Source organism: Scedosporium apiospermum (genome assembly GCF_000732125.1).
Source record: "Scedosporium apiospermum strain IHEM 14462 chromosome Unknown SEQ_SAPIO_0165, whole genome shotgun sequence".
NCBI classification, from domain to species: domain Eukaryota; kingdom Fungi; phylum Ascomycota; class Sordariomycetes; order Microascales; family Microascaceae; genus Scedosporium; species Scedosporium apiospermum.
The window spans coordinates 824,586-839,501 of record NW_015971866.1 but is presented as its reverse complement, the minus strand read 5'-3'; the positions used below and the strand labels follow the sequence as shown (position 1 = coordinate 839,501).

The window sequence follows — 14,916 nt, the reverse complement described above, 5'->3', positions numbered from 1 at the left end:
TTCTTCTGCCTTCTTCTGTGCATACCATTCCTGCAACTAATTACGAAAGTAGACTGACCATCCTCGATACTTTCCGAGGCATCGCCAGCGAGACAGCAAGACAGTGGCCCGTGAGAACGTCCAACAGGGAGTGTAGACAAGGGGGAACATGTTCCGTCGTGGGCGGAAAGTAACCAGGGGCGGGCAAGCAGGACCTTCGTTGATTCGTCACTGGCAACGTCGGGGCATGGCGCATGCTTGTGTCGGGTCGTCAACCACGGTAAACTCTTTTCATTCATCGCGTGTTCAAAGTCGGCTCTTTCTCTCTTGTCTCTACCTCGAACGCGGTTCACATGTCTTGGATTGCTGCGTCTGTCCGTCTGTCCGTCTGTCCATCTCTTACTTTGCACTTGGCCCTGCAGGTACCAGACCGGGATCCATTGAATGGGTGTGTCGCCCTCTCTGTTTCGCAAACTTCAAACCTCGGTCGAGATGGGACAATGAGATGCTGCTGCGTGGTGTGCTTCTCCTGTGCTTCTACTGCCCCCCTCTCCCCATCCCCACCCAAGCTCAGCCCGAAGCGAACAGACCTGCATTTAGAACGTGGCGCTGGTCGTCGTTTCATGCAGCATTAGTTCGGTGGGGATGGGCGGAGATTCCTGCGCGTGTTTGCGCGTCGACTGTCGAGACCGGTCTGGGTTTTGGGATCCATTGAGATGGGGATGTTGGTACCGAACTGGGCAGGTGGCATGAGAGTAGAATTGAGGTGAAAAAAGCCCGACGTGGAAGTTGAATCATTTCACCACTCTGTCCTTTTTGCGTGTTCGTACTTACAATGATGTAAAGAAAAGAAATATACTGAGGAACGTCGAGCCGAAGCCTGTACTCCGTACTGGCAGGCTATACCGTGCCGCTCTGCTGCTTGTCGAGCCCTGGTCCGGACAGCAAAATTAATGTATGGATCAGGTATTATTATTACTAGGAATTGTTAACCCTCAATTCGACGCATCTTTCCCAATCGTACAAAGGTACGGAGTACTTCGTAGGAGATCCGCCGCCTTGATGAGTCCTTCGTCCTTCATACATTGTGCCGTCAATTCTTGAAACCGTGCCTTGGGGACAGAGCTCTCCACTGCCCGTGAGGCTCCTTGCAATCCTGGCAATTAATCCTTGCACATACCAGGCCAAGACGACCAGGGGTGGGCTGTGCAAGTCGCCAGAAACCGCTCAGCCAGGCCACGCCAGGCCACGCCGATGCCATGGCATGAATATGCTTGGCAAGAAATTAATGGAAGGCTCAAAATGTTGAGTCAGACAAGAAGACCCTGAGAAACTCGAGTTTGTGCTGAACGGGGGTGGGTAGCAGAGGTTGGAGGTTGTTACGAACATCAATCTGTCCCCTGTCCCTGTCCCTGTGTTGGAAGATGTGACGGGCAATGGGATCGAGCACCATTTGGTGTTTTGTATGTACCTGTGTACTCTCCCAGCACATGGTAGTGTACAAAGTACTTCGTCATGTTCGCAGGTCGCCAGTCGCGATTCCCTCGTTGATCGTTGATGGGCAACTGGCTTATCTGATCTGGGGTACCTCGGTACCTCGTAGTCTTGTTCCCATTGCATTGTCAAGAATTGACGGCTCAGAGGTTACTCATTTGATTGAAAATTGTTAGTGGGTTTGACGGATGCGCAGAGCTTGCAACAATACAAAGGCAAGCCTCTCTCAATTTTGGACTCGACTTGGACCGGCGGATCGGATATGGGAGGCTGTACTGGTCTGTTCGGGCTCAGTGCTGCTGTTCACTTCACTACCGCCCCTAATCTGGCCCTCTGCCGACAATTTCCTCCACACAAAACCCTCTGAGGATGCTGCTATGGAGACAAGGCACGGAAGGGGGCGAGTTTTCCTGTGCCTGGCTTCTTCTTTGGCCGATTCGAATGTAGCAAACCGAGTTGGCCTGTAAGACGCTTAGAAGGAGGAGCGATCTTTCCACAGCATCCTACGCTGCTATTTTGTCGACAATGGCTCGCGCAACGGCTTCCGTCCAGAGCGCCTTGCTGTACGTACAGTTTGCTCCTACCATCCTAGACATGAACTTGCGGTTTTATAAGCTTACAAAGGTACAAGGGTGCAATTCCCGGGTCGCCCTCCAAGATGCTCGCCCAGTCCAGCTCGCTGGCTGCAGACTCGGCTATCTACGACCTTGAGGATTCCATGGCACTGGTCACGAAACACATTGCCGAGGAGGCGCTACATCCGACCGACGAGAGGAGGGTCCCAAAAAACCAGGTTTCTATGCGCCATAAACGCCGTGGGTCATCTCAAGCGTAAGCAATGTAAAGTACACGGCAAACTCCCCCCGGGTCACTCTAGCTTTGTTTGCCCAATCGGCTCTCCCAAAATCCACCCAAGCAGAGTCGTAATCCTCCGCCAGCTCGTGGCATCAGCTCTAATACCATTCTCAAAGGAGACAAGCTGCGACACCCGGAGCTCAACTGCGCGAGTGCGCATGTTGACCGCACCCTGCACGATGCGGACTGTCCGATACGACGCACTCAGAACAGTGACCTGCTAGATGTGTGTTAGTGGTATAGGGCTAGATAGACTTGAGGGGAAGTATGGCTTACAGGGAAAAGTGTATGTTCAGCGTATACGTGAGGTGACGCGCTCGGGCACGCAAGCCAGTAGATGGACGTGAGCTCACTAGTAGAGATAAAATTGTCCTTCAATTCCTGGTGGTCGACGAGAAAGCTGACCGTGTGCGGCTTCGAAGGGTCCATGTATCCATCGTAGGTAAGCGGCGACAGCGGTTCAGCGCAGTAGCGCCATACATTTAGGAGATGCCAGTCGCAACTAATATCGTCACGTCTGTCCCGGGAAAGGTGGATGATGTCGTGACTAGTATAAAGTTAGTATTACCATTCCTAAGAGTTATAGAGTTATAGCATCTACTAACCCGAAGTCCCGCCACTTCGAAAAGCCTGGTATAATTGATGGACCACCGTCCGCGTCTTGGCACTGCATTAAGTAGTAGCTAATAAGGCCGCAGAGGCTACTGGCTTCTTGACGCCGAGTGCGCGCGCCAGTCGGGAGAGGTATTAATGACGTCGTTGAAACGAGGGTTGGATAGCCAGGGTTTCGTCTTATATCCAGTAAGCCATCTACGTCTGCTGAGGGGAGAGGCCGAATGAAGGTGCCCCCGAAATCAGTGGAAGCTTGAGGCGTGCCGGTGATAAAGTCGAGGGGAACTACTTGGATTTCTCGCCTTGCGGCCTCTTCAAAGCTAAAACGAGGGCGGTAGTCCCGGTTCGCAGGCAGGACATGACTCTTTAGGAAATCGTTGACGTTGGAGGGAAACTTAGGAATCGAGGAGGGGTTTCTTGCCCATGTTGAAAGGGGAGTCTGTGGATTCAGACTTGTGTTCGAAGTGATGATTATAGCGTAGGTGAGTCGCTCGAGAATCGGCTCTATCAATCTGCGAACATAGCTTCTTTCACCTCGACCCTCGAGACACTACATGGCTAGAACTACCAATTTACTCCGAATTGACGACGTTGAGAGTAGATGGCTCTAAATCTGGAATATTCATGGTGAACTATATGTCAAAATATCGGGTCATTTTGGTCACAGGAAATGGGTAAAAGGGGATGCCAATACCTCAGTACGAAGTACAGGTGAAGTTGGGAATTACTCTATTTCCAGCCGCCCATGAAGCACTGCAATCATCTGGAGTTCCGCCAGTAGCATAGATGCCTGATATTCCAGGTTCCAGTAGAGTTGCAATTCAACATGGCGACTTTAACTGGCGATTCGGGTTGCTATCCGCTTTACTACCGCCCCTAATATCGCCCTCTGCCGACTGCTGTACTTAAAAAAAAAAAAAAAAATACTTGACCCTACGGAAGCCTCAAGACTTGAAGTTCCCAGCTCCACAGTGACAAGATTAAACATTGATAAGTTCAACACACCAACCCCCACACCATGGCCGAATCTCTCATCTTCAAGCGTCACAGCTATGCCAGCGATCATGAGCTCCAGAGCTTGGCCACCTGGGAGTTTCCACTTCCTACGGCAGATCCATCCGCCTACTGGTTAATGTAAGAATTCAGCGTTCCTCTCTTTCACGAACCCGAGGCTCCATCATGAGTCGCACCGGGTCTAGTGTCAAAGTGAAGCTGGCAGCATCAATCATAACCCGTCAAGAAATACTTGAACGCGTTGATACCTTCTGTTCTATCATCAATCACTCCTGAGAATCATGTATTCCTTCCATTGTCAACCCAGAGGCTTACACAGTTCTAGCTTCATCCACGGAGGCGCATGGCGGGACCCGACCAACACATACCAAGACTTCCTCCCGACCATCAATGCCCTCTTGTCAGCCCAGTCTGTGCCGCCAGCTGCCATCCGGGGGTTTGCGAGTATCGACTACCGCCTTTCTGCGCATCCCAATCACCCACAGGACCCCGCTACCCCGCCGGACAAGTTTCGCTCTGCGAAACACCCAGATCACATCAACGACGTCCGCCTTGCTCTCCAGTATCTCCAGTCAAAGTACGATATCCGTGATAGGTATATCCTTATTGGCCACTCTGTCGGCGCCACTCTGGCTTTCCAGCTCTTGATGGGCCAGCTCACTACAGCCTTGTCGTCCCCTCAGATCGCCGAACCGCTCCCGGCGGCTATCGTCGGCGTCGCGGGTATCTACGAATTTTACGATTTCGTCTACCGTCATTCAGCTCCCTACGTAACCATGGTGGAAGGTGCCCTCGGACCTGATCACTCCAAGTGGAACGATGATGCTCCTCTGAAGGCGAGCTATGCTGGCCTCGAGTCTGGCGGACCAAAGGTTCTCCTAGCCTACTCCCCCGAAGACTCGCTGGTGGATGGTGATCGGGAAACTACCGCTATGGCCGACCACCTCCGCGCCGATGGCATCGATACCGATGTCATCTTCATCAAGGGAGAGCATGACTTTTCCTGGCAGGATGGGAAACAGATCGCTACTCTCATTGCCGAGATGCACCGGAAGCTCACAGAGTCGTGATGAACGTTTATTTATTTTCGCGCTAACCTATCTATCTATTGAATCTCGCCTTTAAACAGGTCATGTCCGTCTTTTCCCATTTTCCCAGAAATCTTTTGTGGTTCCCGCTTGCTCGCCCCTTTCGCCCCCCTGCTCCTTATTAATGGCTATACCAAGGTGCCCCATAAAAAGAAAAGGAAAGAGAAGAAAAAAAGGTGAAGGGAAGGAAAGAACCTCTATACCTTCGCCTTCAATTTCCACCCAGTAATAGCTATTCTTGATGCACCAACCGTCGCCGCGCCTGCGAGGATAACGATTGCGCCCCAGAGCTGCGCCCCAAGGTATTTCCCATCCGACCTATCTATAATCGCCCCGGCAGTAGGCGGCCCAGCCAGCGCTGCAAACCCGAGCAGGGTAGCCACCATGCCGAACCGAGTGCCCATCTTCCTTGGATCGGCCGTCAAGCTCGTCAAGGCACCTCCGAACACGCCCTGCGCCGCTCCGTTGGAGAGTCCGAAGAAGACGCAGAAGACGTAGATGCCGGTCTTCGTCGTGACTCCTATCCAGGCGAAGAACATGCAGCTGAGTACGAACATGGCTACTATCACTGTGTTTATCGGTCCTAGGACGTTGTCGGCTACGTATCCGACAACGGGCCGCGCCGGGATGCTCATGGCGTTGGTTATGAGAAGTAGTTCGACTGCCTTGGTTGAAGTGAAGCCAATTTCGGCGCGAGCATAAGCATTGATCTGGGTAGCAGTTAACGCAACTTGTCAACCCAGCCAGCGGTTGAGGCAACCGCCGGGCTCTCAGGTTCCCCCACAAGCCCACCCGGGGCGGGGGAGGGAGGAAGGGGGGAGTGGTTACTCACGTAAAAGAAACCAAAGTAAAGGGCCCAAAATAAGAAGAACGTGCCCAAAGTAAATAGGACATAAGGCGGCTCCTTGAAGGCTTCCCACTCCACCAGGGGGCCAGACTTCCTAGGTCTAAGCCTCGGCTTTAATAGGACAACCGACAGAGCACAAACTACGAGCGCCACCAGCGAAGCGCATCTCACGGCCCAGGGAAAGCCGATCTGAGGAATCAGGTATTGCACCGTGGCGGGGAAGATGACGCTGCCGGTCCCGGTCCCCGTCGCCGCCACGGCCAGCGCGAAGGCGCGCTTCTTAAAGAAGTACGAGCTCACGGTAGCGATGCCGGGCATGAACAGCAGACCCAGGCCGATCCCCGTGCAGACACCCTGCGCGAGCAGGATCTGCCAGTACGTCTTGGCAAGGCTAGTCATGGCGGTGCCGAACACGGCGAGTGCCGACCCGGCCACGACAGTGGTCCTCGCGTACCCCGCATCGGACAGCCGGCCGGACACGGTGCAGATGGCAAAAGTGATTGCGATTTGGATAGACCCGATCCACGAGATTTGCGAGCGGGGGAGCTGCATCGTCTCGGTGTAGTACAGCTGGTAGACACCAAACGTCGAGGCGTAGCCCCATGCGAGGCAGTTCATGAGGTGGCTCGAGAGCACCTGGAGCCAGGCTACGAGGCCGCCGTCCGGGTAGTCCACATCGTCGTCGGCGATCGGGGTGGCGGGGAGAGATTCTTCGCTCTCTTCGGCGGGGAGGTTGTCGGCGCCGGCGACCTTCTTTTCCGGGTAGTCGTCATGGCGCTCGTTGAGCTCTCTTTCTACGGCGGACATTGGCGAGGTGACGATAACGTGGGGGTTGGATAGCAAGTTGGCCGGGTCATTGGACGGGATGACGCCAAGGGGTAGAAAAAAGAGCTTGACGGAAACGATGTTAAGAAACCGAGGGAAGTTGGGATTTGAGGGCCAAGCAAGCGTTTAGTTGACTCGGAATCGGCTCTTGCATACATCAAATACAAGCCATATATACCGGATTATTAATTGGTCATTTTTGCCCTTCCATATCGTTTGATCTTTTAAGCCTTTTCAAGCCGGGAATCCTGCACTAGAGGCGCATTAATTGATCCTTTTGCGCAAAGACTATTAGTGTAGACCGGGGGAGGAGGGGGACCACGCATCGGCTACGGGCAAGGGCGCAGATCGGGGAAAAAAACTTGACTTGTCAAAGGGCGTGGGTAGGAGGGTTCCGTTTTCTTGGCCCCCGGAAGTCGGGGCTAGCCTCTCTTAGCCTCTATGGGTGTCACGAGAACCTGGTCCTGTCGGTTTCGCGGATTGGTCACCGGAAGAATCATTGACTTTGACAATGGTGGGTGTTGATGCAATGTCTGCGATGGAGCATATGTCACATCTTTTGAGGTTCCGAGATCGCGGGCCGAGTCATCGGATGATGGCAGCCGGTGGTTTTCTGACTCGAACGTCGTTTACACTAGATTTAATGGCATCGGAGAGGCATATGAACTGCAGGAGAGGCAAGTGGAAGGTATGTACAAGCGAGTCTTCGGCGCCGTTCTAGCCGGATTTCGATAGTTCACGTCTGCCGCCCCAACACTCCGCTCGCAACTCCATGATGATTTCAGAGGATGGAGCAATGTGGTAATTCAAATTCCTTCTCTGCAAAGCAAATCCCCAAAGTTAACCTTGTACTGACGTTAAATAGGATTGAGCTCTATAACCCCACATAGGTTGAAAAGGCGGAAGGCAAAAGAACGTGAGGAAATACTGGGGAGAAAAATTATAAGAAAAAAAAGAGAACCAAAAAAGAGGGGCCAAGACCACCCCAGCATCGGCGGAGGACCCACAAAATGTCAGTTGGTCTCTCTCGCCATTGTCCGAAGGCCCGAGATGGTGTCGAGACCCAACGTTTTCCGCGATCTGTCTGTCCGCTCCGACTTCGTCATGATTTTTCCTCGCTATACCATTGCTCATTGGTTCCAGGCTTTTTCAAGTCCCAGCGCCAGCGCCAGAACTTTTCGTTAGCCCGGATAGGATAGAGCACCAACGCAGCACCCTAGTTTACAATTCTTGACCGCTCCACTCCGCATCCAATAGAAAGCGATTCGATGGGCAAATCTAGAAAATCTTTCGTGTCCGTCCCATTCGCCAATCATGATGACCTTTTTCCCCCCTCCTGTGAAATGCCTGCCGTACAATCGCACCGACACACGTGACCTCGGTCCCGATCCTTCGCCATTAAAGTGGGGCCAGGTTCCGCATTCGGCGCTATCCCGGCTACGGCACCACGGCTTAAGAACGAAAACCACAAAAAGAGAAAGTGGGGGGCGCCACGCCGGCAGAAACCTTGTCCAAACCCCGGAAGTAGCCGATCCCAATTCCCGGAAAAACCAATAACCCGTTACAATTTTGTGCGTTTTCGGTTGGCTTGTGCGTCATCAGTGGCTTGAGCCTATTTTTAGCGCTGTGTCGTTTGTTTTTGTTTTTTTGACGTCGTATGTAAACACTTGGGATTTAATTATTGACATTTCCTAAAACGGATAGATGGAGATTGCAACCTGGATCGTGAAGATGCGCAAGGATTGAGGGGGTAAAAAAAATTTAACAGATTCAATTCACTCTTTAAAAGCGCTTGCGCGATATTCATGGAACGAGAAATATGCTTTGTCCTTTTTAAAACCCTCCGAGTCTTGGGGGAATTGAATTGACTTGGCTCACGGAGAGTTTGGAATTGACTTTTCCAGCTCCCTACTGAACTAATCCAAGTTGCGACCAGAAAGATAGCCCCAACATCAATGCGCTGGTCACCCGCTCATCGACGCCATTTTGTTTCACAATTATCGTTTCTCAGTTTCTATCTCACGGGCAAGAGCCAAACATAAAACGGAAATCAAAATATCGTGTCATGACTACTCCATTTACTTTCTCATCTCCCTCGTTTCCCTCCCGCGCATCTTTGCTCGTGCACTTCCCCTTGCATGGCGGCAGCGCATCGCATCGTGCTCAATGGTAAGACGACAGGAGCGAGCGGATTGATCGAGAATCCAAACAGAATAAAACAATAGGTAGACCGAAGGAAAAGAAAAGAGAAAGTGAAAAAAAGAAAACGAAAAAAAAAAAAAACGGGCATTTTCACACACGCCACTGAAACGTCGCGTCGCCACCTGATTTTAACGTCCGAACAATATAGGAAGAGTAAACACAGCAGACGCAGCACCGGATAGACATAAACTTTCAAGATTGACAAGACAGAAACTAGAGAGCAGTACTTTAGAAGCATAAGAGCACACGCAAGATAGGAAAGGAGAAAACAAAGACTGGGGAGACAAAAAGGAAAAAAACGGAAATAAAAACATGCAGAGAACCACATCCAAACACCATCAACCCATCCCTCGCAATCAATTTTGCATTGTCCCGAGGGCCATTCCTCTCCAGCTCTTTTTTTGTCCCTTTCTTCTTTTTTTTTTGTTTCAGGTCCACCAATATACCCGTGATCCGCTGCGCCCGCCAATGTCGCACAGGTTTTTCGGTAACATACTGCCAAGCCCAGACTTCTCCCAAGAGACAGCAAGGAAAGAAAAGAAAACCAGAAAAGAGATAGGAAAGAAAAGCACAACCGAACTCCCCCGCTCTCTGTTGCTGGCGCGGGGGTCAAAGCAGCATTGATCTCCATAGACACCCTTCCCGAACCAAATATACGCCGTGAAAGAATTAGGAAATATGGGGAGGGGAGGTCGTAGTTTAGGATGGTCGCTGTTAGGGATCATCGCAATTATACTCCTCCCCACAGTGCGTCCCAATGATCAAGTTTCGGGGTTAGAACTAGGCAGATAGTAATAATGATAATAAAAAACGTTAAATATCAAGAGGATGAGCTGACGAAGTGAACAATAGAAGGCGGAAAGCATCGCACAAAGCAGGGAACCAAACTCAGACTCGCGCCGCACGAATTCGAAAGTCGGATAGATGCGCACCAGCATCGTTTCTCGCGTCGCGGGCATCGCGAGCGAGGGCCCAGGGCCAAGTAAAAAGACGAAGAGTCGCGGGGAGTGTATGAGCAAGCCACGGCCAATTTGGAGTGACAGTGACTCGTCCGACTTCCCTTGGTCGCAAAGGAAGACTCCTTCGCTGCATGACAACAAAGCATCATGAGGGTTCGCCAAACATAATAAACAAGATCGGTTTGCGACCACGTCTACCGCTTGCGCTTCTTGGATTTGTCAAGCGCAGCAGCCGTCGCAGGAGCAGTAGAAGCCATTATAGGTGCAGCAGGGAGCAGGCTTGGTTGCGGGGGAGCCGGCATATCTTCCTTCTTGATGGGGACACCCATGTGTCGTCCGTAACGGCCCTTGCGACCGTTGCCCTCATCTTCACTAATACATTGATCCGCGGAAAGACCGGCGTCGCGGCATCTGCCACAAGGGCGTTGTCGGTCGCATCCCTTCTTGCTCTTGCGACAGCGTTGGCACCTTGGCTTGGTCGAGAGATCGGGCTGCTCCTCCTCAATAGACGGCTGGGGAATGTTGGAGCCCGAGGAGATGGATTGTTTCCTCGAAGGGGGCAGAGAAGCAGGCGACATTGGGAGAGTCGAAGGAGCGGACGCCTTCTTTGTCTTGGAAGCGGCAGTCGTCCGGCTACCGCCCTTGGTCTGCTTGGTGGTTTTGGTGGCTTTGGCGACCGGAGCGGACTTTGGCTTCGATGCGCCCTGAAGGTTCTGTGTCCTAGGAGGAGCAAGCATGGCGTTTCCGATTGCGACTTCGCCGGGCTGGATTTCGCTGGCAGCAGGCTGCACAGCCTCAGGGCCGTGAGGAAAGGCGCGCTCCGGAAGCCCAAAGGCGGGTCGGCTGACACCAGAGTTCAGTTTCTGTCGGCGCGACGGCGGCAGATCGTCCTCGCTGTCACTCTCGCCATCGCTGGTGGCTCCCGTGGATGAGGCGACGTCGGCGCGGCCGCTAAATGTATCGTCAAGGGTCGAAGCAGATGTCCTACCGTGGGATATATTCGACATCTCTCCAAGACGCATAAGTTGTATGGCCACATCCTTGTCTTCTTCAGAAACGCAACTTCCAACGGTCGGATCAGGTGTTGGAAGTATGCCGCCCATGCCGTTGGTAATGCCAATACCATTAGCACTATATCCTATGCTGCCGCGCGAGCGATGGCCGTCAGGTGTAGTATACAGCCCATGGCCGAAACCATTGGAATAACTTTGAGGGGACTGAAGCGGTCGAGGGTTGGTGAATGGATTCGGAGCCCCAGGCGCATAGGAAAGAGAGGATCGATGCTGATCCATCCTCCTTGCCGGGGATATAGACGGGTTGGAAGTTGCCGCGGGCATCTGAGGGGGGGCGAAGAGTGGCAGTTCCTAGAGGGCAAGGCAAGCAAAGTTAGTGATTGGAAATCGAGATAGCAAAAGGGAAATGGGAAGGGGGAAAAAAAAGAGGCCCTCTAGAGTATTGAGCACAGGAAATATATTGGAGAGGAAAACCCAAGGAGAGGAAAGGAGGAAAGCAAGAGAAATGAAGAAATGGAAGAAAAAGAAAGCCTAAAGAAAGAAGGGCGAAAAAGTACTCACCGAGCTTTCAAACTTGGCCCTCTTACGACGGCCACCTTCCACAATGTTCTCGACACTGATTTCAGTATTCCCAATCTGATCCTTGGCTTTTCCAGATGTTGAGCCGGGAGCACCGTCACCGCTGCTATAGCCATTGTGGCTATCATATCCATCGGCTCCGTGCTGGCTGCTGGGGTTTCTAGATTTTCCCGAGCGAGAACGACCGGTTTTGCCAGTGGCAGGATTCGTGCTGGCGGAGTCGCTTCGACGACCCCGTGCACTGCCAGGAGAACGACTTCGTCTTCGCGACGTCCTAGAGTTGGGCCGCGAAATATCTTGCTCAAGCCGCTGGGCAGCTTGGGGAGGTATACCGTCATTGTTGTAGTAGGTCTGGGCACCCGTGGCAGCGGGCGGATAGGGATGAGGTCCAAACGCAGCGGGATTCTGTGTCGGCTCTTCTATGACCCTCACATAGACCACCATGTTATTTCGGAAGTTCTCATATCTTGCAATAAGGGTGTTGCCCTGCTCGTCCTCAAAGCTAACACCCTTGGAACTTGTTGGGCTGGAGTATAAGCCGTAAAAATTCTTCACGGTGGTGACAATGGAGTCTGTGGTATCGTGAGGATATATTTGCACACGCATGGGGAGGCGCGCACGATATTGGGGCGATTCTGTGAAGAGGAGTTCGAATGCGACATTCTTGGGGGTGGCGCTCTGTCGTGGTGACATGCTCCCGTGGGCGGCATAGCCATTTGATGTGCTTGTGGGTGACACGGATGCCATACTGGAATATATTATGGAGGAGGAGAGTAGGATCGAAATAGGAGAGGTAGAAAATAATAGGATGACCAGGGAGTTGGTCGATGAAGGGGGAAATATGAATATGGCGATGGGGGTGGCGGGCGAATTGGCCCTGGTGTGTGCGTGTGCTTTGGCGGTGTCGGCTTTAGCACAAGACTCGGCCAATTCCAGGGAGCCCCAGGGAAGGGCGAGGTCGACAATAGACGACGACGATGAAGTCTGCGGAGGTGCGAATCAGCCTCTCCAAAGTATTCGTTAAGAGGGCGTCACCGTCCTGTCGAAGGGCGGTAAAGCGCCAGGACCTGGATGCTCGGGGTGTCGATCGCCCTCTTGCGAGGATATTGACGTCGGAAGGTGTGGGAACAGAAAGGCAGGCCGCGGGCAAGGTCGGATACTCTAATGGAAAGTGTTTCTTGGGTGAAGAGTTAATATCTAGGACAAAAGGCGCTGATGAGAAGAAGCATAGGGGTTGTCGATGGGAAAGGGAGGTCCAGGGAATGTCGGGGATGGGGAGAGGAGAGAGTAAAACCTCATCTGTCGACTTCGTCGCAGGCGCTCAGCCAGAAGGAGAGCCAGCCACGGACGAGTGTCGTCACTCTCAAGGGAACAAGGTGTGCAAGGAGAGTGTTGAAAATAGACTCAAAGTCTTGATCGCATAGGATGATAGGATCAATGACACTTACCAGAAAGCTCGAAAGTTGGCGTGGGAGGATGAATCCAGGGTTGAATTCGCAACCTGTGTGCAGTGCGGACCAGGAAAAATGAGGAGTCTCTCTTCTCTTGGAGAAGTGACGGATCCTGGGACTAGACTATGAAGTACGTGAGTACAAATTGTAGTGTACAACTGGTAGAGGCCGACGAGTTTGGAATCCGTCCCAATCCACAAGGGCACAGCCAGCAGACAGAACAGTACAGACAGTACGGGCACTGGGTCTTACGGCGCCAACTAGGACAAGCCCAGCGAGGGTTTTCCTTTCGCAGGCCGATCATTGGGAGGCGTGCAATAATAGCATGTTGAGACCGCTGAAGGGGGGTCCTGGAGGAGCCAGTGTGAGCTGAGCAATGATAGCACTACAATTGTCCGTCGGGCCTGGCGGCAGCTGGAGACAGTTAGCCCTAAGGGAGGCTTTAGTGATTGATCAATCATGGGTAGAGCCCACTGCCAGCAACGAGGCAGTGATTGACCGCTGGTCGCCGGCCACACAGTGCGGCGGCGCTCAGAGGCCGATCAGGTCATTGCTCCGTTTTGAAGTGCCAAGCAGCACCAAACACTACGAAGGTACCTCCGCCTACACCTCCATCCAAGACTCGGCTGGTCTTCACACTTGGAGATGGAGTTGGTCGAAAACCAACCCAAAATAACACAGAATAATCGAACGAGCTTGAAATGCAATGGAAAAGGATCAAAACCTGTATAATTTCTTCGATGAAATCGTTCTTGTGAATTGGCCTTGGTGGGATTGAAAGATGCTATGATTAGCCCGACCCAATGTCAGGTCCCATGATGTCCAAGAGCTAACAAAACGGAGGCTGGACTGAATTACGGGAATCAATACCGTTTTCACCTTTGAAGATCCAGCCAGCCAGTTGGCAGTGACATAAAGGCTTGGTACAAGGTAACCCTCCAGTGTTCAAGATGAAGGGTCGGCGCCAGGCCACCTCAATCTTTCATCAAATCCTTCATAAACTAGATATCAAATCCAACCCACTCAAGCTCCAGTCCAATGAATTTGACACCGGCCGAGGGATCAATGTGCGATTTACGGGCTAATTTGGCCGCAGGTTGTACTTTATAGAAACGCCGCGTTCGTCGCATAAAGGATGGGAAGGACAGGGTTTCGGACTGTTTGTCGCATTGCAAGTAGATCGCTGCCGCTTCCTATGGCGAAGTAATAATCGGCATCTGAGGCAAATACAATTGTACGCAGCACGCCCGACATTGCCATTTCGTTCAGAAGATGACCGCGATACTGCCTGCCAGTTCCTGGTGGAAGCGCAGAGTCACGGTCTGCCCATACGATCATATTGCCCAGCTTTGGAAGCTTCTTTCTGGAAACATGATGGAGGGCTGAATCCTTCGCAGGTTCCGAGGGACCCGTAAGGTACAATCACAAAAAGGTTGGTTGTTCGCACCGAAGTCCAAAGTCCAAAGTCTCGCCCGTTTTCTCTGGTACCGAGCTATTTGCGACAACTGGCAACATGGAATACCTTGACTAGATCAATACTTCAAATATGTCGTATTGAAAGAATAAAGACTCGATACATCTTGGTGCGCATACTGTTAATCTGATGACCTAGTACTTGGGCAGTATAGAGCCCGACAGTGACACAGTTCATCAAATCCGTTAAAAAGGCGTCAATGGATGCATGCGACAGGAACTATTCCCGAGCTAGTGCTTTCCCGGTTTGCGAAATGGCAAAAGGGCCAGAGAACGATACTCCACTGGACTGACTGGCTGGCATGGATAAAGGCTCTGTCGCATCGCCGCCCTGCTTCCTTGGTGTTCTTGGTAGCCTTGGCCTGACCCCCCTGCCGGGAAGAACAGAGCTGGTCATGAACCCCATTTAAGCAGGGTCTTGTTTCCATCCCGACATTAAACTATGCGTACTTCTGAATATCGCTCTCGCCACTTCGATAGTGTCGGTTTGTGATACTTATACTTCGCCGCTGTGGATGTTTACTC

The 14,916-nt window shown here is 52.1% G+C and overlaps 4 protein-coding genes across 4 annotated transcripts; 2 read left to right on the top strand and 2 right to left on the bottom strand.

Annotated features, from left to right (window-relative positions):
• Positions 1–1,998: 1,998 nt before the first annotated feature.
• Positions 1,999–2,308, top strand: SAPIO_CDS10410 (uncharacterized protein; the record flags this gene model as incomplete). Its single annotated transcript, XM_016784001.1, has 2 exons — positions 1,999–2,036; positions 2,098–2,308. 2 exons carry the CDS (start codon positions 1,999–2,001, stop codon positions 2,306–2,308), a joined length of 249 nt encoding a protein of 82 aa, XP_016638835.1.
• Positions 2,309–3,958: 1,650 nt separating this feature from the next.
• SAPIO_CDS10409 (Kynurenine formamidase) lies at positions 3,959–5,024 on the top strand (the record flags this gene model as incomplete). Its single annotated transcript, XM_016783999.1, has 2 exons — positions 3,959–4,074; positions 4,280–5,024. 2 exons carry the CDS (start codon positions 3,959–3,961, stop codon positions 5,022–5,024), a joined length of 861 nt encoding a protein of 286 aa, XP_016638834.1.
• A 215-nt stretch (positions 5,025–5,239) lies between these two features.
• Positions 5,240–6,696, bottom strand: SAPIO_CDS10408 (uncharacterized protein; the record flags this gene model as incomplete). The annotated part of the gene is made up of 2 exons (XM_016783998.1): positions 5,240–5,752; positions 5,875–6,696. 2 exons carry the CDS (start codon positions 6,694–6,696, stop codon positions 5,240–5,242), a joined length of 1,335 nt encoding a protein of 444 aa, XP_016638833.1.
• Positions 6,697–10,069: 3,373 nt separating this feature from the next.
• SAPIO_CDS10407 (putative C6 finger domain protein) lies at positions 10,070–12,214 on the bottom strand (the record flags this gene model as incomplete). The annotated part of the gene is made up of 2 exons (XM_016783997.1): positions 10,070–11,239; positions 11,450–12,214. The coding sequence occupies 2 exons, from the start codon at positions 12,212–12,214 to the stop codon at positions 10,070–10,072; spliced, it is 1,935 nt and encodes a 644-aa protein (XP_016638832.1).
• Between the last annotated feature and the right edge of the window lie 2,702 nt (positions 12,215–14,916).